At 47.0% G+C, this 25,019-nt stretch overlaps 2 protein-coding genes and 1 non-coding gene across 3 annotated transcripts; 2 read left to right on the forward strand and 1 right to left on the reverse strand.

Moving 5' to 3' along the window:
* The first annotated feature begins 11,720 nt into the window (after positions 1–11,720).
* LOC123093561 (probable LRR receptor-like serine/threonine-protein kinase At1g12460) lies at positions 11,721–15,004 on the forward strand. Its single transcript, XM_044515545.1, has 2 exons — positions 11,721–13,339; positions 13,423–15,004. Exons 1-2 carry the CDS (start codon positions 12,150–12,152, stop codon positions 14,903–14,905), a joined length of 2,673 nt encoding a protein of 890 aa, XP_044371480.1. The 5' UTR covers positions 11,721–12,149; the 3' UTR covers positions 14,906–15,004.
* Positions 15,005–15,288: 284 nt separating this feature from the next.
* On the forward strand, positions 15,289–16,741 carry LOC123093562 (uncharacterized). Its single transcript, XM_044515546.1, has 2 exons — positions 15,289–16,157; positions 16,323–16,741. The coding sequence occupies exons 1-2, from the start codon at positions 15,474–15,476 to the stop codon at positions 16,356–16,358; spliced, it is 720 nt and encodes a 239-aa protein (XP_044371481.1). The 5' UTR covers positions 15,289–15,473; the 3' UTR covers positions 16,359–16,741.
* A 495-nt stretch (positions 16,742–17,236) lies between these two features.
* On the reverse strand, positions 17,237–17,310 carry TRNAN-GUU (transfer RNA asparagine (anticodon GUU)). The gene has a single exon. It is a non-coding gene; the product is annotated as a tRNA-Asn (tRNA).
* Between the last annotated feature and the right edge of the window lie 7,709 nt (positions 17,311–25,019).

Raw genomic sequence — 25,019 nt, forward strand, 5'->3', positions numbered from 1 at the left:
GGGCATTAGATGATGCGGTTGGAGATGGTTGAAGTCGAGGAACGAGCGGAGGAAGCTGCTCACCAGAAGGCCGAAGCCGCGGAGAAAGTGCGAGCGAAAGATGACCCGCTCGTTCCCCATCGGCGCCGGCAAAATCTCCTCCTCCGGCAACACCTGCGCCTTAACGAACGTCGCGTTGGGCATCCGGTGTGTATCCCGGAGGTAGGAGATGTGGTCTTCAATCACCGTCGAGCTCTCCCAGTCGCCGCCCTTCTCGCGCGCCATGGCTTTAGGCGGGGCTGTGAAGGGAGGAGGAGCACGGCGGCGGCGAACGGCGGCAGCACCACGGCAAGCACGGAGCGGCGACAACAGCAATGGCGGAGAGAGCAAGAGGAGGAAGAGAGTGTGGGAGGGGGCGCGCGTGCTCTGCCGCACCCCTCCCTCCCCCTACTTATAGCCCTCGGGCTACAAAGCCGAGGGGGTGGGACGTGGGATCATGGGATTAACTGCGCCCACGACCCCACGCCCCCCCCGATTACCGTGCAAACTTACTGCGCCTTGAACGCTCGTAGGAATCGCAACCGCCCACCTCGGCACAGCGGATCCACCCGCGTGCCGAGGCCCGGTAGTGGCGGGCCCGTCCCACCATCACGTCCCATCGGGAGTGTGGGATGGCAGGCTGGCCGGGCTGGCGAGCGCCGCGTGGCGTGCTTGTGGCGGGCGGCGACCCTGGGAACCTTAGCAGGCGCGCCACCTGTTTTCCCGCCTTGGAGTTCAAAATCGGCCGACGATCCCGCCTTGTCAAAGCCAACTCCAGCAGTCGGCGCACCGCAAGGCGGATGGAACATTCTCCCGGAGCTCGGTGAGGGGGTAAGCCATTGAGACTTCGTGGCCCCTCGACCACCACGCCTCACCGGCTTCGGGGACTACTGTCAGAGAAATGGGCCACGGGTAGCCTCACCCGAGTCCTTGAACATGTCAAAACTTTGGGCCCGCTTCACCCCACAGTATCCCAAGCTTAAGCTCCGCCCTTCGGGGGCCGGCTGGCTCAACGGTCGGCCACTGGAGGACAACCAACCACCAGCAGACGGCACCATGAGCGGCCGACTCCAGTCAGTCGGCCTCTAGAGAGGACGATGTCGTGCAGGCGGCCACATGGTGCCCTCAGAGTCTGTGCCCCCATCAATAGGACGAGATAGGGTGTGGCAACAGTGAAGCCCCTCGCCCCCGAATCTTGGGCTGGGCATGGCCACAGCGCCCCGTACAGGCGGAGATCTCTGCACGACGTGGCACTGTTGCCACTCCCCCCTGACGTCATTCCGGACAGGAGGAGCCATGTTCCCCATGACGACCTATCGGTACGGCCCGCAGGCTGCGGGCCCTATCGGGCAGTGACGTCTCGGAAGACGGCGGATGCCGAACCAGTCGGACCTGGGGAAGGCCGGCCTCCAGCAGGCAGCCGTCCCTTCCTCCGAAGCAAGTGCACCATTAACCTGATGAGACCAGGTGTGGCTACAGCGATCTCCCGCCAGGCGGCGGGACTGTAGCCACACTGAGCTGACCAAGCCTGCGTCATAGGCAGCATGGCTACAGTGAGTAGCCACCGACCAGACCCGCCAGCGGCGGGAGCGGCCTGTCGGCTCCATACCAAACCAGCTGGCGGGGCCCACCAAGCGGCGAGCCCCAATAGTCGGCGGATAAGCCGGAGGCCGGAGACACTGACAGCCGGGCCCAGCACCCGGCCGGATTACCATTGTACCCCTGAGTGGTAGGCCTATATAAACCCCCCAGGGCACCCATGCAAAGGGGTCCCCACTCCATTAGAACTAGCCACTCCCCTAGAGCAGGAGAGAGCTAGCATTGCCTTCTCCTACCTCTAGCATACAACTCAAGGAGCACCTTTGTATCACTTGTGCCTTAGTGATCACGCAGAGACCCCGCAGAGCAGGACTAGGGGTGTTATCTCCTAGGAGAGCCCCGAACCTGGGTAAAGTACGTCGGCGTTCGTGTCTACGCCTCATCCCGCTTCCAGGCATCGGCAAGGTTCTACTCGCTCCCACCATGATAAGCCATCAATTGGCATATGTCGCACCCAACCCCCGACACGCGCGCCCCCCCTCTGATCCGAATTGGACAAGGGGTGCAACCCTCTTTTCCTTCTCCCTCTTCCCCTCTTTCCTTCTATCCTACTCCGGGAAGGAAAGGGAAATCCTACTAGGACTTGGGAGTCCTAGTAGGACTCCCCACACTTGGCGTGCCCCCTCTAGGGCTGGCCTCTCCCTCCCTCCTTTATATACGATGGCAGGGGGCACCTCTAGACACAACAATTGATCATTGATCTCTTAGTCGTGTGCGGTGCCCCCCTCCACCATATTCCACCTTGATAATATCGTAGTGGTGCTTAGGCGAAGCCCTGCGTCAGTGGCATCATCAACATCGTCATCACGCCGTCGTGCTGACGAAACTCTCCCGCAAAGCTCTGTTGGATCGGAGTTCGTGGGACGTCATCAAGCTGAACGTGTGCTCAACTCGGAGGTGTCGTACGTTCGGTACTTGGATCGGTCGGATCGTGACGATGTACGACTACATCAACCGCGTTGTGCTAACGCTTCTGCTTTCGGTCTACGAGGGTACATGGACAATACTCTCCCCTCTCATTGCTATGCATAACCATGATCTTGCGTGTGCGTAGGATTTTTTTGAAATTAATACGTTCCCCAACAGTGGTATCAGAGCCAGGTTTATGCGTAGATGTTATATGCATGAGTAGAACACAAGTGAGTTATGGGCGATACAAGTCATACTGCTTACCAGCATGTCATACTTCGGTTCGACGGTATTGTTGGATGAAGCGGCCCGGACCAACATTACGCGTACGCTTACGTGAGACTGGTTCTACCGACGTGCTTTGCACATAGGTGGCTGGCTGGTGTCAGTTTCTCCAACTTTAGTTGAACCAAGTGTGGCTACGCCCGGTCCTTGAGAAGGTTAAAACAGCACTAACTTGACGAAATATCGTTGTGGTTTTGATGCGTAGGTAAGAACGGTTCTTGCTCAGCCCGTAGCAGCCACGTAAAACTTGCAACAACAAAGTAGAGGACGTCTAACTTGTTTTTGCAGGGCTTGTTGTGATGTGATATGGTCAAGACGTGATGAGATATAAGTTGTTGTATGAGATGATCATGTTTTGTTGAAGTTATCGGCAACTGGCAGAAGCCTTATGGTTGTCTCTTTATTGCATAAGATGCAAACGCCAAATAATTGCTTTACTTTATCGCTATGCGATAGCAATAGTTGCAAGAGCAATAGTTGGCGAGACGACCATGTGATGACACATTGATATAGATCAAAATGATGGAGATCATGGTGTCATGCTGGTGACGATGGAGATCATTACGATGCTCTGGAGATGGAGATCAAAGGCACAAGATGATGATGGCCATATCGTGTCACATATTTTGATTGCATACAATGTTTATCTTTTATACAACTTATTTTGCTTAGTTCAACGGTAGCTTTATAAGATGATCCCTTCCTAAAATTTCAAGGTATAAGTGTTCTCCCTGAGTATGCACCGTTGCCAAAGTTCGTCGTGCCGAGACACCACATGATGATCGGGTGTGATAAGCTCTACGTTCATCTACAACAGGTGCAAGCCAGTTTTGCACAAGCAGAATACTCGGGTTAAACTTGACGAGCCTAGCATATGCATATATGGCCTCAGAACAGTGGAGACCGAAAGGTCGAGCGTGAATCATATAGTAGATATGATCAACATAGTGATGTTCACCATTGAAAACTACTCCATCTCACGTGATGATCGGACATGGTTTAGTTGATTTGGATCACCCGATCACTTAGATGATTAGAGGGATGTCTATCTAAGTGGGAGTTCTTAAGTAATATGATTAATTGAACTTTAATTTATCATGAACTTAGTCCTGATAGTATTTTGCAAATTATGTTGTAGATCAATAGCTCGCGTTGTTGCTTCCCTATGTTTTATATGTGTTCCTAGAGAAAACTAAGTTGAAATATGATAGTAGCAATGATGCGGAATGGGTCCGTGATCTGAGGTTTATCCTCATTGCTGCACAGAAGAATTATGTCCTTGATGCACTGCTAGGTGACAGACCTATTGCAGGAGCAGATGCAGGCGTTATGAACGTTTGGCTAGCTCAATATGATAACTACTTGATAGTTTAGTGCACCATGCTTTACGGCATAGAATCGGGACTTCAAAGACGTTTTGAACGTCGTGGACCATATGAGATGTTCCAAGAGTTGAAGTTAATATTTCAAGCAAATACCTGAGTTGAGAGATATGAAGTCTCTAACAAGTTCGATAGCTAAAAGATGGAGGAGAATAGCTCAAGCAGTGAGCATGTGCTCAGATTGTCTGGGTACTACAATCACTTGAATCAAGTGGGAGTTAATCTTCCAGATAAGATAGTGATTGACAAAGTTCTCTAGTCACCATCACCAAGTTACTGGAACTTTGTGATGAACTATAGTATGCAAGGGATGATGAAAATGATTCCCGAGCTCTTCGTAATGTTGAAATCAATGAAGGTAGAAATCAAGAAAGAGCATCAAGTGTTGATGATTGACAAGACCGCTAGTTTCAAGAAAAAGGGCAAAGGGAAAGAAAGGGAACTTCAAGCAGAATGGCAAGCAAGTTGTCACTCCGGTGAAGGAGCCCAAAGCTGGACCAAAGCCTAAAACTGAGTGTTTCTACTGCAAAGGAAATGGTCACCAGAAGCAGAAATACCCTGAATATTTGGTGGATAAGTAGTATGGCAAAGTGAACAAGGGTATATTTGATATACAGGTTATTGATGTGTACCTTACTAGTGTTTATAGTAGCCCCTGAGTATTTGGTACTTGTTTGGTTGCTAAGATTAGTAACTCAAAACAAGAGTTACAGAATAAACAGAGACTAGTTGAGGGGGAAGTGACGATGAGTGTTGGAAGTAGTTCCAAGATTGATATGATCATCATCGCACACTCCCTATACATTCGGGATTAGTGTTAAACCTAAATAAATGTTATTTGGCGTTTGCATTGAGCATGATTATGATTTGATCATGTTTATTGCAATACGGTTATTCATTTAAAGTCATAGAATAATTGTTGTTCTGTTTACATGAATAAAACCTTCGATGGTCATACACCCAATGAAAATAGTTTGTTGGATCTCGATCATAGTGATACACATATTCATAATATTGATGCCAAAAGATGCAAAGTTGATAATGATAGTGCAACTTATTTTTGGAACTGCCTTTTGGGCCATATCGGTGTACAGCGCATGAAGAAACTCCATTAAGATGGACTTTTGGAATCACTTGGTTATGAATCATTTGATGCTTGCGAACCGTGCCTTTTGGGCAAGATGACTAAAACTCCGTTCTCCGGAACAATGGAACGATCTACTGACTTGTTGGAAATAATACATACCGATGTATGCAGTCCAATGAGTGTTGATGCTCGTGGTAGGTATCGTTATTTTCTGACCTTCACAGATGATTTGAGCAGATATGGGTATATCTACTTAATGAAACACAAGTCTGAAACATTTGAAAAAGTTCAAAGAATTTCAGAGTGAAGTTGATAATCATCGTAACAAGAAAATAAAGTTTCTACGATCTGATCGTGGAGGAGAATATTTGAGTTATGAGTTTGGCCTTCATTTAAAACAATGTGGAATAGTTTCACAGCTCACGCCACATGGAACACCATAGCGTAATGGTGTGTTCGAACGTCGTAACCGCACTTTATTGGATATGGTGCGATCTATGATGTAACTTACCGATTTACCATTGTCGTATTGGGTTTATGCATTAGAGACAACTACATTCACTTTAAATAGGGCACCATCAAAATCCGTTGAGACGATGCCTTATGAACTGTGGTTTGGCAAGAAACCAAAGTTGTCGTTTCTTAAAGTTTGGGTCTGCGATGCTTATGTGAAAAATTTTCAACCTGATAAGCTCGAATCCAAATTGGAGAAGTGTGTATTCGTAGAATACCCAAAGGAAACTGTTGGGTACACCTTCTATCACAGATCCGAAGGCAAGATATCCATTGCTAAGATGAATCCTTTCTAGAGAAGGAGTTTCTCTCGAAAGAAGTGAGTGGGAGGAAGGTAGAGCTTGATAAGGTAATTGTACCTTCTCACGAATTGGAAAGTAGTTCATCATAGAAATCACTTCCAGTGATTCCTACACCAATTAGTGAGGAAGCTAATGATGATGATCATGAAACTTCAGATCAAGATACTACAGAACCTCGTAGGCCTTCCAAAGTACAGTCTGCACCAAAGTGGTACGGTAATCCTGTTCTGGAAGTCATGTTACTAGACCATGATGAACCTACGAACTATGAGGAAGCGATGATGAGCCCAGATTCCACAAGATGGCTTGAGGCCATGAAATCTGAGATGGGATCCATGTATGAGAACAAAGTATGGACTTTGGTGGAGTTGCCCGATGATCGGCAAGCCATATTGTATAAATGGATCTTCAAGAGGAAGACATACGATGATACTAGTGTTACTATCCACAAAGCTCGACTTGTCGCAAAAAGTTCAAGGTGTTGAATACGATGCGATTTTCTCACTCGTATCGATGCTTAAGTCTGTCCGAATCATGTTAGCAATTGCCATATTTTATGAAATCTGGCAAATGGATGTCAAAACTGCATTCCTTAATGGGTTTATTAAAGAAGAGTAGTATATGATACAACCAGAAGGTTTTGTCAATCCTAAAGGTGCTAACAAAATGTGCAAGCTCCAGCGATCCATCTATGGACTGGTGCAAGCATCTCGGAGTTGGAATATACGCTTTGATGAGTTGATCAAAGTATATGGTTTTATACAGACTTTTGGAGAAGCCTGTATTTACAGGAAAGTGAGTGGGAGCACTACAACATTTCTGATAAAATATATGTGAATGACATATTGTTGATCAAAAATAATGTAGAATCTTCTGGAAAGCATAAAGGAGTATTTGAAAGGAGTTTTTCAAAGAAAGACCTCGGTGAAGTTTCTTACACATTAAGCATCAAGATCTATAGAGATAGATCAAGACGCTTGATAAGATTTTTCAATGAGAACATAACTTGATAAATTTTTGAAGTAGTTCAAAATGGAACAGTCAAAGAAGGAGTTCTTGCTTGTGTTGCAAAGGTGTGAAATTGAGTAAGACTCAAATCCCGACCACGACAGAAAATAGAAAGAGAATGAAAGTCATTCCCTATGCCTCAGTCATAGGTTCTATAAAGTATGCTATGTTGTGTACTAGACCTATTGTATACCTTGCTTTGAGTTTGGCAAGGGAGTACAATTTTGATCTAGGAGTAGATCACTGGACAGCGGTCAAGAATATCCTTAGTGAGGACTAAGGAGATGTTTCTCGATTATGGAGGTGATAAAAGAGCTTGTCGTAAAGAGTTACATTGATGCAAGCTTTTACACCGATCCAGATGACTCTAAGTCTCAATCTGGATACATATTGAAAGTGGGAACAATTATCTAGAGTAGCTTCGTGCGGAGCATTGTAGACATAGAATATTTGCAAAATACATACGGCTCTGAATGTGACAGAACCGTTGACTAAACTTCTCTGATGAACAAAACATGATCATACCTTAGTACCCTTTGGGTGTTAATCACATAGCAATGTGAACTAGATTATTGACTCTAGTAAACCCTTTGGGTGTTGATCACATGACGATGTGAACTATGGGTATTAATCACATACAGATGTGAAAACTGGTGTTAAATCATATGGTGATGTGAACTAGATTATTGACTCTAGTGCAAGTGGGAGACTGAAGGAAATATGCCCTAGAGGCAATAATAAACTTATTATTTATTTCCTTATTTCATGATAAATATTTATTATTCATGCTAGAATTGTATTAACCAGAAACTTAGTGCATGTGTGAATACATAGACAAACAAAGTGTCACTAGTATGCCTCTACTTGACTAGCTCGTTGAATCAAGGCTGGTTAAGTTTCCTAGCCATAGACATGAGTTGTCATTTGATTAACGGGACCACATCATTAGGAGAATGATGTGATTGACATGACTCATTTCGTTAGCTTAGCACTTGATCGTTTAGTATGTTGCTATTTCTTCCTTCATGACTTATACATGTTCCTATGACTATGAGATTATGCAACTCCTGTTTACCGAAGGAACACTTTGTGTGCTACCAAACGTCACAACGTAACTGGGTGATTATAAAGGTGCTCTACAGGTGTCTCCGAAGGTACTTGTTGAGTTGGCGTATTTCGAGATTAGGATTTGTCACTCCGATTGTCGGAGAGGTATCTCTGGGCCCTCTCGGTAATGCACATCACTATAAGCCTTGCAAGCAATGTGACTAATGAGTTAGTTGCGGGATGATGTCTTACATAACGAGTAAAGAGACTTGCCGGTAACGAGATTGAACTAGGTATTTAGATGTCGACAATCGAATCTTGGGTAAGTAACATACTGATGACAAAGGGAACAACGTATGTTGTTATGCGGTTTGACCGATAAAGATCTTCGTAGAATATGTGGGAACCAATATGAGCATCCAGGTTCTGCTATTGGTTATTGACCGGAGACGTGTCTCGGTCATGTCTACACAGTTCTCGAACCTGTAGGGTCTGCATGCTTAAAGTTCGGTGACAATTTATATTATGAGTTATGTGTTTTGATGTACCGAAGGTAGTTCGGAGTCCCGGATGAGATCGGAGACATGACGAGGAGTCTCGAAATGGTCGAGACGTAAAGATCGATATATTGGACGACTATATTCGGACATCGGAAAGGTTCCGAGTGATTCAGGTATTTTCGGAGTACCGGGGAGTTACGGGAATTCACCGGGAGAAGTATTGGGCCTTATTGGGCCATACGGGAATAGAGGAGAGAGGCCAAAAGGAAGGAGGCGCGCACCCCCCCTTTGGTCCGAATTGGACAAGGGGTGCAGCCCCCTTTTCCTTCTCCCTCTTCCCCTCTTTCCTTCTCTCCTACTCCGGGAAGGAAAGGGGAATCCTACTAGGACTTGGGAGTCCTAGTAGGACTCCCCACACTTGGCGCGCCCCCTCTAGGGCTGACCTCTCCCTCCCTCCTTTATATACGGGGCAGGGGGCACCTCTAGACACACCAATTGATCATTGATCTCTTAGTCGTGTGCGGTGCCCCCCTCCACCATATTTCACTTCGGTAATATTGTAGCGGTGCTTAGGTGAAGCCCTGCGTCGGTAACATCATCAACACCATCATCATGCCGTCGTGCTGACTGAACTCTCCCGCAAAGCTCTGCTGGATCGGAGTTCGTGGGACGTCATCGAGCTGAACATGTGCTGAACTCGGAGGTGCCGTACGTTCGGTACTTGAATCGGTCGGATCGTGAAGGCGTACGACTGCATCAACCGCGTTGTGCTAACGCTTCCGTTTTCGGTCTACGAGGGTACGTGGACAATACTCTCCCCTCTCGTTGCTATGCATCACCATGATCTTGCGTGTGCGTAGGAATTTTTTTGAAATTAATACGTTCCCCAACAATAATCCCATGCCTTCCAATGTACTTTCTCGCGCCCTCTTTTAGACCCCCAACAAAAGTTCCTAACCATTCTCGTTAGGACATCACAAACAGAAAACAGAAGCTTATAAACACCCATAATGTAAGTTGGGACAACTTGGGCCACCGACTTAAGTAAAATCTCTCTGCCAGGTTGTGCAAGCCACCCATCTCCCCATTGGATTAACCTCTTCGTGAGACTCACGTGAAAATTTTGGAAACACCCCCTAGTCATTCACCCTTCTGGAGTAGGGAGCCCAAGTATTTCTCTTCGCAATAGTGACATTTAACACTACCCTAACATCCTCCTGGTTGGCCACCAGGCATTCTTGGCCAAACATAATTGAACAGTTATTAAAATTCAGACTTTCTCCCGTGGCACTTCCATATAAGTCCAACACCCCTTTACCTTTACTGCTTGATCATGGGCACCTTCAGAAAATAACAATGTATCATCCGCAAATAGCAAATGTGAGATCCCAGGTGCTCTACGAATTTTTCTGATGGGAGTGATATTTCCAACATTAACCTCATGTTTTAAGATGGAAGATAGACCGGCAACAACAAATAAGAATAAGAATGGTGATAATGGGTCACCTTGGCGTAGCCCTCGCGACGGGTGCAAAGAAATCCAAGAGGGTTCCATTTAATTTAACTGAATACCTCATCGATGTGGCACACGCCATTATCCAGTCCACCCGACGATGAGAGAAACCCAACTTTTGCACCATTTGCTTCAAGAATTTCCAATCAACTCTATCATATGCTTTTGACAGATCTAACTTCTATGCACGAAAATCTCTTTGATGGACGCGAGTCGTAGCAGTGTGGGGTGCCGGTTATAGCATCAGTTGTCCATGCTCTGCCCTGCAACACGAGAGATAAGCTCAGAAACCCCATCTTGTAGTTTGAAATTTGCCAAGCTAATTCTCTCGAAAAATCATCGCCAATCCCCCCAGCTCTCCTTCCACATCTTCGTAGAGATATGTTCAGAAATCAAAGATGACATAACAGAAAGAAGAAGGTGATTCTTCCTATGAAGTATGAGGCACATGTTTGCCATACCGAAAAAGTTTGCACTATGACATTTGTATTCGGGCGCGGTGTTCACGGCGTCCGCAGAGGCGGAGGGTACCTGGGCGTCGCCGTCAACGCTCAACAAGGCTTGGGCGGCATCGGCAAAGTTCCAACAAGGCCTGGGCTATGGCTGTGGTGGTTGGGAGCGGGAGATGGAGAGAATGAGGGCAGGATTGTGAAAATACGCTGGGCCACTCGTTCCCATTTCGTGAAGCTGACATTAGAAAAGGAAACACGAAAGGGACATAACAGTGATATCTACTCCTACTAGCAGTAGTAGTTTTCTGGAGCAGATATCGTGGTCGATTCAGGCCATTTGATGGCAATGGCATGCATGCCAAATGTCAAGAGGCGCATCAAGCTGGGCGTAGAAAGAGAAAGGAAGGTCGACAGAGACGTTAGCTTACCATAATGTCTCTTCTTTTTAATCAAATCCTGAGCCGAGCCGAGCTGAGCTGGAAGTGTGGCAGTCAGTGGCGCCCATGATTTGTGAGGATGATTACCGCTGTGGGCTCTGGGGTTTGTAACGGAATCATTGCCGACAGAAAGGCACGCGGCTTCCAACGAAAAGCTCGGCCGCCACTCCGGCTGCCGCCCTGCCTGCCGGTTAAACTATCCGGCCGCTGGTCTGGTCCGCACCGCGCCGTGCATAGTAAACAGCCACTGGAGACTGGACCAACCAGGGTTGCCGATCGGCGTGGGCACTTAGACGCACTTGATAATTGCTGGATCGGCGTACATGCCGGTACGTGCGCGGTACTGCACGACGGACGCAACGCAACCACCACCTAATCATCAGCATACCGAGGCACGTACACGCGTGGCGTATGTAATGTACATGTACCGTACCCACCCCTGCCACTACATGCTTGACGACGGAGCAACGAAGCGAAGGAGCAAAAAAGAGTGGGGAACAGCGGTCCGGACAGCGACCGAGCCCGCGTGCCGCCGATCGCCAGCGAGCCGGAGGAGGAGGAGATTCCCGCACACCCACCACCCATCTGCTCTGCCGCCCATACGCAGCCAGCGATCCACCCAAACCTGCCGCTGCGCTTTGCCTTTGCCTCGATCTGGGCCACACGCGCACCACGTCGCCCCGCCCTTTTCCCAACCCGATCTCCACCATCATCATCTCCCGTCTCCCGCCCTGACCCTAGGCTTGGAGGTTGACCCCTCACCCCCGGAAAGAAAGCAGTTTTTCCGCATAGATTTCAGCATTTTCCCAGGTAAACCCCCTGACCGTCCCGGCGCTGCGCTGCGCATCGGACCAACCCGGCCGACGTCAATCGTCAGGCCATCGCCCGGCCGGCGCGCAAGTACCCGAGAAGTGGCAGTTGGCTCGCCGTGGCACCCGCACATTAACGCGCGCCACCCACCGCCACCTACTCACTCACCGGTTAACCCCCTTTCTTTCTTTGGACTATACTTAGAGCTCATCACTGCCACTCTCCACCGGAGCCGGTCCTCGCACGGAGGTAATGCGTGCCGTGCCGCCGCCGCTGCTGCAGTCGCCATGACCCCCGCCCGCCGATCCCTCGCGCCGCTGGCGCTGGCGGTGCTGCTGCTGCTGCATTGGGCCGCGCCGCGGGCGGTGGTGCAGGCGGCCACTCCGGCGGAGCGGCGGATCCTGCTGGACTTCAAGTCCGCCATCACCGCGGACCCGGACGGCGCGCTCGCCTCCTGGACGCCCTCCGGCGACCCGTGCGCGGACTTCGCGGGGGTGTCCTGCGACCCGGCCACGGGCGCCGTGCAGCGGCTGCGCCTCCACGGCGCCGGCCTGGCGGGCACCCTCGCGCCGTCGCTGGCGCGCCTCCCCGCGCTCGAGTCCGTCTCGCTCTTCGGGAACGCGCTCTCCGGCGGGATCCCGCCGGGCTACGCGTCCCTGGCGCCCACGCTCCACAAGCTCAACCTCAGCCGCAACGCGCTCTCGGGCGAGATCCCGCCCTTCCTCGGCGCCTTCCCCTGGCTCCGCCTGCTCGACCTCTCCTACAACGCCTTCTCCGGCGAGATCCCGCCGGGCCTCTTCGACCCCTGCCCCCGCCTCCGCTACGTCTCGCTCGCGCACAACGCGCTCCAGGGCGCCGTCCCGCCCGGCATCACCAACTGCTCCCGCCTCGCCGGCTTCGACCTCTCCTACAACCGCCTCTCCGGCGAGCTCCCCGACCAGCTCTGCGCGCCGCCGGAGATGAACTACATCTCCGTCCGGAGCAACGGCCTCTCCGGCCGCATCGACGGCAAGCTCGAAGCCTGCCGCAGCATCGACCTGTTCGACGTCGGGAGCAACCGCTTCTCCGGCGCCGCGCCGTTCGGCCTCCTGGGCCTCGCCAACATCACGTACTTCAACGTCTCCTCCAACGCTTTCGACGGCGAAATCCCCAACATTGCGACCTGCGGCAGCAAGTTTTTATACTTCGACGCGTCTGGCAACCGGCTCGCCGGCCCTGTTCCGGCGAGCGTGGTGAATTGCCGCAACCTGAGGGTGTTGGATTTGGGGGCGAATGCTCTTGCGGGAGACATACCGCCAGTAATCGGGACATTGCGGTCGCTTTTGGTGCTCAGGCTTGCCGGCAACACAGGCATTACCGGGTCAATTCCCGCAGAGCTTGGAGGAATCGAGATGCTTGTCACACTCGACCTTGCCGGCCTTATGCTCGCCGGAGACATTCCGGTGTCCCTCAGCAAATGCCAGTTCCTGCTTGAGCTGTGAGTGTTCGTTCAGTACTCAATTTCACCCAATTCATCATCCAATGCCTTGATGTGTGACTAACTAAATCAAATTATTACAGGAATTTGTCTGGCAACAAATTGCAAGGAGTGATCCCGGACACGCTCAACAACCTGACTTACCTCAGGATGCTTGATCTTCACAAGAACCAACTCGACGGGGGCATTCCGGTGTCGCTTGCTCAGCTCACCAACCTTGATCTGCTAGACCTCTCGGAGAATGGACTGACTGGGCCAATCCCCTCAGAACTTGGGAACCTCTCTAAGCTGACACATTTCAACGTGTCCTTCAACCGTCTTTCCGGCATCATACCTTCTGCTCCGGTCTTGCAGAATTTTGGCAGCACAGCCTTCATGGGAAACCCATTACTATGTGGATCACCATTGAACAATCTGTGTGGTGGACAGAAAGCAAGACGATTGTCTGTCGCTATCATAATCGTCATTGTCGCTGCAGCGCTTATACTTATTGGGATCTGCATTGTTTGTGCTATGAACATTAGGGCCTATACAAGGAGGAGTAAGGAGGAGCAGGAAGGGAAGGAGGACGAAGAGGTGCTGGTCTCCGAGAGCATATCAGTCGGATCTCCAGGCCAAAATGCCATCATTGGTAAGTTGGTGCTCTTCACCAAGAGCCTGCCTTCAAGGTATGAAGATTGGGAGGAAGGAACTAAGGCACTGGTTGACAAAGACTGCCTTGTTGGTGGAGGTTCAGTTGGCACAGTGTACAAGGCCACCTTTGAGAATGGGTTGTCCATTGCCGTGAAGAAACTGGAGACACTCGGAAGTTTGACAAACCAGGATGAGTTTGAGCATGAGATGGGGCAGCTTGGTAACCTCAACCACCCCAATCTGGTCACATTTCAGGGTTATTACTGGTCGTCCTCGATGCAGTTGATCCTGTCGGAGTTCGTGACCAAAGGGAGCTTGTATGATCACCTGCATGGGAACCGTCGTCGTGCATTTTCCAGAAGTAGCAGCGGAGGTGAGCTCTCCTGGGATCGGAGGTTTAGGGTTGCACTTGGAACAGCGCGTGCACTTGCATATCTTCACCATGACTGCCGACCACAAGTCTTGCATCTCAACATCAAGTCTTCAAACATAATGATAGATGAAGAATATGAAGCCAAGCTGTCTGACTATGGATTTAAAAAGCTGCTGCCTATTCTAGGTAGCTTTGAAGTGAGCAGATCTTATGCTGCCATCGGGTACATTGCCCCGGAGCTAGCATCCCCGAGCTTGAGATACAGCGATAAGAGTGATGTATTTAGCTTCGGGGTGGTGTTGCTTGAGATTGTGACAGGGCGGAAGCCAGTGGAGAGCCCTGGGGCTGCTATACATGTGATTTTGCGCGACTATGTCAGAGAGATACTGGAGGATGGTACTAAATCGGACTGCTTCGATCAGAGCCTGAGGGGATTCATTGAAGCCGAGTTGGTCCAAGTGCTCAAACTAGGCCTGGTATGCACTTCCAACACACCATCAAGCCGACCAAGCATGGCGGAGGTGGTGCAATTCTTGGAATCTGTTAGGACTAATTCTTGATGTTCTAGTAGCAGAATAGGATGTTAAAACAGGAAAAGGGTTTTCTGATTTTATTTTTTTAACAGATGAAGATCACATTTCTTCTTTAATTCTTTATTATTATTGTGGCCCCAGTCCTTTTGTAAATGTGTTTAGATTTGTCTGCTCATTATCTATAGTTTTTTTAGATCTTTTTGCTGAATAAATGGCTATTTTGGTCGAATTACTGATTCCCCAGGATCTCCTCTTACTAATTTGTACCAAGTAGATATCCTCCTTTTATCTATGCATGCATGCAAAGTGCCAATGCAAGAGCGACCGCTCTGATTGGGAAATGGAAACCTTTTTTCTTCATGGTCAGACCTAAGCACTCCTTTATTTGCGGGAGCCAAAGAGGAGTTGTTACTGTCCAATGGTGTATCAACTTTTATCAAGCTTGTAGCTGCAGGTTCAGCAAAGGGAACAGTTGAACTAACATTTTTGAAGCAGGGGCAGCTCATCTAACCCACAAGATCCTCTCCTACATATACCAACACTAAATACAAGATTTGCAGCAGTCCAGATTTCATCCCCAACCCACACATTCCAAATGGCCGAGGAGTTCGAGCTGCCTGAGTTCAACCCGAGGGAGCGCGCCAAGCAGCAGATTTCGGTGCCATTTCTCTGGGAGGTGAAGCCCGGCGCGCCGAAGAGGGACTGGGCGATCTCCACCAAGCCGGCGCCCACAGTCTTCTCATGTCCATCCCCGGCCAAGCTTGTTGTCAGTGTGCCGTTCCAGTGGGAAGAGAAGCCTGGGAAGCCCCTACAAGACATGTCACGCTTTCATGCACCGTCTGATCGTCATGCCGGCTTTTCGGTATCTCCTTACTCACTGAACCCTTTTGTGGCCGAAGATGATGAGGAGTACACGCTGGGGTTCGACCTGGAAGCGTTCGGGTTTCCCGACGACGGCAGCAAGGCGTCCACCGGCGCCGCGGAGTACGCGGACGGGTCGAGCCGCCATGGCGCCTGGTACTCGTTCTCGGACTCGGAGGACTACAGCAACTCCAGCGGGAACACGTCGGCCCGGGAGTCCCAGCTCCCCCGGGCGCCGTCGGAACGGAGCTGGGAGGTGGCCAACGATGATGACCATGAGCTGGCCAAGCCGCGGAGCCCTCTGAGGAGCGCGTTCACGCTGGAGGAGCTCATGATGCTGAGCCGCAAGCTGGGCGGCGGGCAAGGGTTCCCGGCCGATGTCAGGAAGAAGAGCCTCTCCCCCTCGCTGTCCTCCGTGGTAATAATGCCCTACACACTTTTTACACTGAGCTTTGCTTGATCAGTAGTACATCTGCACCAGTTAATAGTTAACTGGACACGTTGCACTGTGCTCCCAACTGCTCCTGCTAATGGGCAGTGATGTGTTTGTGTGTCCCTCATGTTGCTCTGCTGTTCTTTCCAGGAGCTCATCAAGAAGTTTTTAATTGTGTGTTCTTAGTGGGCGGGCGGCTCCGTGGCTGTTGCGGCACATGGACGAGCTGTACCGTGTGTGCATGTGCGTGTGAAGCGAGTGAGATCCCTGGCTGTGATTGATCGAGGAAGAAGCTCTGCGAGGCTGGATTGCTTGCTTGCTTGGGAGTGGAAGCCTACTGGCTGTCCTGCGTGCTGGTGCTGTACTGTTGTTGTGTTGTGTCTCCGAAGGAAGGAATCTTGTACTCTTTTCCCGGTGCTTGTTTCAAGATAAACAAACACTGGATTTCTCTGTGTGTCAGCTTGTTCTTGTTACTTCTTTTATATGTGGAGATTCTGTTTCTTGTTCATTTGTGCATCTGTGTGTATGAGATGGAGCAACAAAGAATTTGTGGTGGAGTATTTTTGCAACTAGCTCGATCTGTTTTGTTAAGGAGAATGTATATATGCACACGCACCTGGTGAGGAAAAGGAAGATGAACCAAGTTCTCGTTCATATTCAGGAATCTTTTCTGTGCGCAGCCCAACGCTAAATTGTAGTTGGAACTTTTAGTAGGATATATAAAGGGAATGATGATTAGAAAAAGGATATCCAAACACAAGGCTGTTGGAATTTGGAAGAAATATAAAGATGAAGATAATGAAAAATCAGATGTTATTTTATTAGGTAATCCAGACACAAGGCTGTTGGAACTTTTAGTAGGATATATAAAGGGAATGATGATTAGAAAAAGGATATCCAAACACAAGGCTGTTGGAATTTGGAAGAAATATAAAGATGAAGATAATGAAAAATCAGATGTTATTTTATTAGGTAATCCAGACACAAGGCTGTTGGAATTTGGAAGAAATATATAGAGATGAAGATAATGAAAAATCAGATAGTACTTTTTGGTGAAAAAAATTCGCTAGAAGGAGGGCTCGAACCTCCGACCTTGTGGTTAACAGCCACACGCTCTAGCCAACTGAGCTATTCCAGCTTTGTTGGCTATGGCACTAGCGAAGACTTGATATTATTTCTCTATGTCTACGATGTATATTTCCACTCTTAAATACCGAACAACAAAGTTGGTAGGGCACTATTTGACACGGCCGCATGTGCATGACCGCACCTGCTGACACAAAATTACACTGGAAAGTGTCAAATACCATTGCCACGGGCACAAAGCATTTTAAATTCTCCCTCAAATCTTCATAACTCTCTAAAAATCATTATTTTGATTTATCTAAATAGTCCTTCCCTAAAAAAGTTAACTCCTCAAAACATCGAGGGTAAGGCATCTCCAGGTCTTGGATAATTCGATAACGGCAATTCATTAGCATTCTACAAACCATAACTAAACATTTCATACATACTACAATACGACCAAATCTACATCAAACTTGCCCTTTGATCGATGTACATACTAGTACATGCTAAATACTATGTAGCTCTATTTACCGTGTAGGCGGTTAATGCCCTGTTCGGTAATCATCTGCTCCCGGAATCTGCGGAGCGGAGAAACTGCAACTCCGCCGTTTTAAACTGCAGCTCCGCCAACTCCGCTCCCGGAGTTGTGGAGTGGAGTGATACCGAACATCGCCTAAGATACTCATCAAACTCCGAACCGAAGCCACTGTGCTAGTCGAAGGATGAGTTGAAAGCGGATGGGATGTCGATCACCCCACGGGAGGGGGCGATCTCGTTGTCTTGACCGTGGCTAGACTAGATGGCTTCTTCTCCTTCTCCTTGTCCTTCGAATCCTCTAGCAGCTTGTTGAGCTCATTGTAGTATGCGTTGTTCTCGACGTCATGGCAAGCGAGCTCTGCGCGGCTGTCTTAGACCGCGCACTCATCTTGGAAAAATCCAAATAACGCCGTGTTGACAATGATGTACTCGTGGTCGATGCACTCGGCCTCCCGGTGCTCTTCCGTCACCTTGTCCTCCAGCTCTTCCGCTCGAGGGACTATACCCCCATTTCCCAGGGAGTGAGCTTCAATGGAGGCTGATGTCTACTACGCAACTTTATTCTTGTAGACTCATGTTGGGCCTCCAAGCGCGAGTTTTGTAGGACAGTAGCAGTTTTCCCTCAAGTGCATGACCTAAGGTTTATCAATCCGTGGGAAGCGTAGGATGAAGATGATCTCTCTCAAACAACCCTGCAACCAAATAATAAAAAGTATCTTGTGCCCCCAACACACCAAATACAATGCTAATTTATATAGGTGCACTAGTTCGACGAAGAGATGACAATAAAAGCGTAGTAATGATAGTAGATATTGATTTTTATGATAAGAACAATAAAAACAGCAAGGTAGCAATTGATAAAACAGAGCACAAAAGGTATTGCAATGCTTGAAAATGAGGCCTAGGGTCCGTACTTTCGTTAGTGCAATCTCTCAACAATGCTAATCTAATTGGATTATATAAACATCCCTCAACGTGCAACGAAGAATCACTCCAAAGTTCTTATCTAGCAGAGAACATAAGAAGAAATTGTTTGTAGCTATTCTTCCGATCGATCTATCCAAGAGTTCATACTAAAATAACACTGAGTTATTCTTTCCGATCGATCTATCAAGAGTTCGTACTAAAAGTTATTCTTTCTGATCGATCTATGAAGAGTTCGTACTAAAATAAAACCAAAACAAATTCAGATTCATAATACTCAATCCAACACAAAGAACCTCAAAGTGTGCCCCAAGATTTCTACCGGAGAAACAAAAGACGAGAATGTGCATCAACCCCTATGCATAGATTACCGCAATGTCACCTCGGGAATCTGCGAGTTGAGTGCCAAAACATATCTCAAGTGAATCAATATAATACCCCATTGTCACCACGGGTATTCATATGCAAGACATATATCAAGTGCTCTCAAATCCATAAAAATATTCAATCCGATAAGAACGAAATCTCAAAGAGAAAAATCAATTCATCACAACAAGATAGAGAGGGGGAAACACCGTCTGATCCAACTATATTAACAAAGCCCCCAATACATTAAGATCGTGCCATCAAGAACACAAGAGAGAGAGAGAGAGAGATAGATAGATAGATAGATAGATAGATAGATAGAGATAGAGAGAGAGAGAGAGAGATTAAACACATAGCTACTGGTACAAACCCTCAGCCTCGAGGGTAGACTACTCCCTCCTCATCATGGAGACCATAGGGATGATGAAGATGGCCTCCTGTGATGATTTTCCCCTCCGGCAAAGTGCCGGAACGGAACGAGCTCCCAATTGGTTTTTCGTGGCTACAGAGGCTTGTGGTGGCAGAACTTTTGATCTAAGGTTATTTCTGATGGTTTCTCTATTTATAGGATTTTTTGGCGTCAGTTTCACGCGAAGATGGGCCTCGAGGTCAGCACAACCCACCGGGGCAAGCCAGGCCCCTCTGGCATGCCATGGTGGGTTGTGCCCTCCTCGTGGCTCTTCTGGCCCTCCCACGAAGCTTCGGGGGCTCTTTTGTTCCAAAAAAACCGTCAAAAAGTTTTAGCTCATTTGAAGAACTTTCATTTTTGTACAAAAAATAATACCACGGCAGTTCTACTGAAAACAATGTCAGTCCAGGTTAGTTCCATCCAAATCGTACCAAAACCATATAAATTTTTTGTAAACATGACATGAATACTTCATAAATTAAAGATACATTGGAGACGTATCAGCATCCGCAAGCTTAATTCCCGCTCGTCCTCGAGTAGGTAAATGATAAAAGAAATAATTTGTGAAGTGTGAATGCTAGCAAAGTGCATAAGTTTGATCAATGATAATTTTAATCACTTTTCTAGCACCATAACAACAACTCTTTCTCATAAAACTCATCATGTTTAAGTAGCAACCAATGCACATGTTATGGTTCAAATAATGAATTCTCTTGAAACTCAACAACCTATATTCTTAGTCGCCAAACAATTGCAATTCAACTTATTCAACAGAGTCTAAGTAAGAGCTGCACATACTCAATGGTCATATAGTTTTCTATGATTGCTAGTACCCAAAGCATATTATTAGAACAAATGGCATCCTTCGAACACAGAGAAAGATAGGGGCTTAATGTTTCACCTCCCAACTCATTTATCATAGAGATAATTGTAAAAAATTAATAAATCACGATCAAATATATTTGACTGACCATATGTGCCTAGATCTTTCCCCACCACATGATGCTAGCCAACTAGAAAGTAATTGAGGTTGAAATGAGAATGCATAGACTCTTGCATAAAAGTAAATACTGAAAAGTAAAAGATAGGCCCTTCGTAGAGGGAAGCAGAGGTTGTTATGCACGTTTAATTTTTGGATGCCCAAACTCTTAATGCAAAGGAACGTCACGTTATATTGCCCCTTATGATAGCAACCTTTATTATGTAGTCCCGCTTTTATTACTTTCCCATCACAAGTTCGTACAACGCTCAATTTTTCCTTATAAAAGATCAAACATATTTAGGAGCATTTTTTATTGCCTTATTGCACCGATGACAACTTACTTGAAGGATATTACTCAATTCATAGGTAGGTATGGTGGACTCTCATGGCAATAAACTGGGTTTAAGGTTTTTTGGATGCACAAGTAGTATCTCTACTTAGTACGATTTTTTGGCTAGCAAAAGATCCTAAGCAAACACCACATGTTGGAGGATCCATGACAATAGAACTTCTATGCAAATATACACAACCATAACTCATTACGTTGTCTTCCTTGTACAACGTCAACTAATTTTCTCAAGTTTGAAAATAATTAATGGGTATTCACAGTCATAGAAGATGTCCAAGATTATACATTTGTATGTGAAGGTTCTCTTCCTTATACTAATCATTCATGAATTGCTTGTATGACCAATATTGTGATTGTCAAGCTTCAAAAGATTTCACTTTCTAAACCCAATGTGAAGGTACTACTAGGCATGATATGAACACATAATTTCAACTTCATGATATCCAATTCATTCAACAATTTACTCATAGGATATAAGTGAAGTACAAGAGTAAAGGATAAACTACTCCAAAAAGATATAAGTGAAGATCAAGCGAGTAGTTAAGTAAATGGGTAGCTATTTGAGGACTCTCTCTTATTTAAAAGTTCTAGATCTAAGTATTGAAGGAAATATGCCCTAGAGGCAATAATAAAGTTGTTATTTATATTTCCTTATATCATGATAAATGTTTATTATTCATGGTAGAATTGTATTAACCGGAAACTTAGTACATGTGTGAATACATAGACAAAACAAAGTGTCCCTAGTATGCCTCTACTTGACTAGCTCGTTAATCAAAGATGGTTATGTTTCCTGACCATAGACATGTATTGCCATTTGATGAACGGGATCAAATCATTAGAGAATGATGTGATGGACAAGACCCATCTGTTAGCTTAGCATAATGATCAATAAATTTTATTGCTATTGCTTTCTTCATGACTTTTACATATTCCTCTGACTATGAGATTATGCAACTCCCGAATACTGGAGGAACACCTTGTGTGCTATCAAACGTGACAACGTAACTGGGTGATTATAAAGATGCTCTACAGGTGTCTCTGAAGGTGTTTGTTGTGTTGGCATAGATTAGGATTTGTCACTCCGTGTATCAGAGAGGTATCTCTGGGCCCTCTCGGTAATGCTCATCACTATAAGCTTTGCAAGCAATGTGACTAATGAGTTAGTTGCAGGATGAAGCATTACGGAATAAGTAAAGAGACTTGCTGGTAACGAGATTGAACTAGGTATGAAGATACCACGATCGAATCTCGGGCAAGTAACAACCGATGACAAAGGGAACAACGTATGTTGTTGTGCGGTTTGACCGATAAAGATCTTCGAAGAATATGTAGGAGCCAATATGAGCATGTAGGTTCCGCTATTGGTTATTGATCAGAGATGTGTCTCTATCATGTCTACATAGTTCTCGAACCCGTAGGGTCCCCCATGCTTAACGTTCGATGATGATTTGTATTATGAGTTATGTGTTTTTGATGATCGAAGTTTGTTCAAAGTCCAGGATGAGATCAAGGACGTGACGAGGTGTCTCAAAATGGTCAAGAGGTAAAGATTGATATGTTGGAAGGTGGTATTGGGACATCGGAAGGGTTCCGGAGTGTATCGGGTACAAACGGGAGCACCGGAAGGGTTACCGGAACCCCCCGGTGGAAGATATGGGCCATATGGGCCATGGGAGGGAGGCTAACCAGCCCACAAGGGGATGGTGCGCCCCCCACAAGGGAGGAGGCCGAATTGGACTAGGGAAAGGGGGCACCACCCCTTTCCTTCTCCTACTTCCTCTCCTCCCCCCTTTCCACCTCTGTAAGAAGGAAAAAAGGAGGGGGGGGGAATCCTACTAGGAGTGGAGTCCTAGTAGGACTCCCCCCTCCCTTGGCGCGCCCCTGGTGACTGGCCTCCTCCTCCCTCCTTTATATATGGGGGCAGGGGGCACCCCAAAGGTACAACATTGTCTTAGCCGTGTGCAGTGCTCCCCTCCACCATTTACTCGTCCGATAGTATCATTGTAGTGCTTAGGCGAAGCCCTGCGCGGATCACATCATCAACACCATCACCATGCCGTCATGCTGATTAAACTCTCCCTCGACCCTCTTGTGGGAGTCCTGGACTAGGGGGTCCTCGGGCGTCCGGTCTATTGGATGTGGGCTGGACTGATGGGCCGTCGAAGATACAAGGCAGAAGATCGCCTCTCTTGTCCGGTGGGGACTCCCATATGCGTGGATGGCAAGTATAGGTGTCCGGATATGTTATTCCTTCTTGTAACAATCGACTTTCTACAACCCTAAGCCCCTCCGATGTCTATATAAACCGGAGGGTAGATCGGAGGCAGGATCACAACATTGCCAGGCTAGCTAATCTAGGGTTAGCCAACTCGATCTCGTGGTAGATCAACTCTTGTAACCCCTATACCCTTTGAATATAATCAAGTAGGAGTAGGGTTTTACCTCCATCAAGAGGGCCCTAACCTGGGTAAACACTATGTCCTTTGTCCATAGTTACCTTTGGTCCTCAGACATACAGCTTGGGCCCCCCTACCCGAGATCCGCCAATTTTGACACCGACATTGGTGCTTTCATTGAGAACTCCGATGTATCATCGACAGAAGGATCGATGGCTCACCTATTCACCAACAACGATGCTGCATCCAGGGAAACCTTTCTCCCTGGACAAGTCTTTGTGTTCGGAGGCTTTGTGCTTCGTGCCAACTCGATCGGCCGCCTCGAGAAGGTTGATAGTCACTAGTAGAAAAAGGGTCTAATGTTCAGTTCATTAGTCCCGATTTGTATTTGAGCTGGAACTAATGTGATCATTAGTGTCGACCCCAACGTCTAGGCGGGCCGCTCTCAGTAGTACCGGATTGTGGCGAACCTTTAGCACCGGTTCATGCCACGAACAATTATTGCCCCTCCAGCACCTTTAGTACCGGTTCGTGCCACGAACCGGTAGTAAAGGTCATCCTATATAAACCCTTCGTCCACCCGCGATCGAGATCGCTCTATTCTTCCCCTTTCCCCTCTCCTCTCTGTTCTTCCCCTCTTCCTCGAGATCATCACACATTTTGCCCAAATTTTGTCAGGATTTGAAGGCCCCCGTCCATTCAAGTGATCACAAAGGTTAGCAACTTTGTCCTTTCACCTCTCATTGCTAGATTAGCTCTTGCAATGCTTTATATAGTGATTAATTTGTGGGTTTTAGTAATTTGGGAGGAATTATATGTGGTAGTTTATTTGATTTATATGCAATTTGGGCTCAGAATAACTCTTAGTTTGCATATGTAGGTGTGGTTTACTTAGTGCCTTCCCGTCTCCGTCGTAACCATCGTCGATCGTCCGCACCGACCCGTCGCCGGCACCACCTTGTGGTGAGACTCTTGTTCTTATATTTTTTTATATAAAAAAATCATGTTTGTGTGATTTAGATATATAGTTACTTGTATAATTATCTTGCCCATACATTGTTTGTTATACATAGTGCCATGGTTTTGATATCCGTCCCCGTCGGCCCTCGTCCGTGTTATGATTCGGATGTGGTTTTTTTAGAACTATTTGTTGCATTTCCTGTTTATGACAAATTATGCCCATCAAGTTGACATAGATATTTTTATCTAGGAGGTATGTGAACCAGAAATTCCAACCGACCCTATTGTTGAGAGTTTAAATTTAGTTGAAAGAGAAAACGAGTATTTGAAAGAAAAATTGAAAAGAATTGAGGGGGAGAAGATGGAATTGGAGTTGCATGTTGCCGATGTCATCGATGATCACAAGATCAAGATGGAGAAAATGCACTTGAAGATTAGAAAGATTAGAAAATATGCCATTGATAGTGAGGCTTGGTATCATTATGCTGTTGGATCAATTGTTAACCTTAGTTGCGATCTTGATCGCATTTGTTTTTGCATTTAAATGCTTTAGCTAGAAAGTTATTTGTATGTTGCATTTAAGTGTTGTATGAACTTTATGTATGAACTTGTATTAATTTGCTCTATTCGGTGCTATGTAATGAAGATGAGCCGGCAATGGATGTACGATGACTGATGCTCTCCCTAGTTCGTTGATGGCGTGCATACTTTTCTGGTTGCGGCTCAGGAAAACAAGCAGGCGGATGGTTTTATGCCTTGTCCATGTGCTGGCTGTAAGAATGATCACAATTATTCTAACTCAATAACCATTCATGTTCACATGTTTGAGTCCGGTTTCATGCCCCACTATAAT

The sequence above is a fragment of the Triticum aestivum genome, chromosome 4B (genome assembly GCF_018294505.1).
Source record: "Triticum aestivum cultivar Chinese Spring chromosome 4B, IWGSC CS RefSeq v2.1, whole genome shotgun sequence".
In the NCBI taxonomy this organism is placed as follows: domain Eukaryota; kingdom Viridiplantae; phylum Streptophyta; class Magnoliopsida; order Poales; family Poaceae; genus Triticum; species Triticum aestivum.

Excerpts from the sequence above, each read along its gene's own strand:
- LOC123093562 (XM_044515546.1), top strand. The coding sequence starts at position 15,474 with ATGGCCGAGGAGTTCGAGCTGCCTGAGTTCAACCCGAGGGAGCGCGCC. Across the intron at positions 16,158-16,322 it reads CCCCCTCGCTGTCCTCCGTG|GAGCTCATCAAGAAGTTTTT; the intron begins GTAATAATGCCC and ends TGTTCTTTCCAG.
- LOC123093561 (XM_044515545.1), top strand. The coding sequence starts at position 12,150 with ATGACCCCCGCCCGCCGATCCCTCGCGCCGCTGGCGCTGGCGGTGCTG. Across the intron at positions 13,340-13,422 it reads TGCCAGTTCCTGCTTGAGCT|GAATTTGTCTGGCAACAAAT; the intron begins GTGAGTGTTCGT and ends AAATTATTACAG.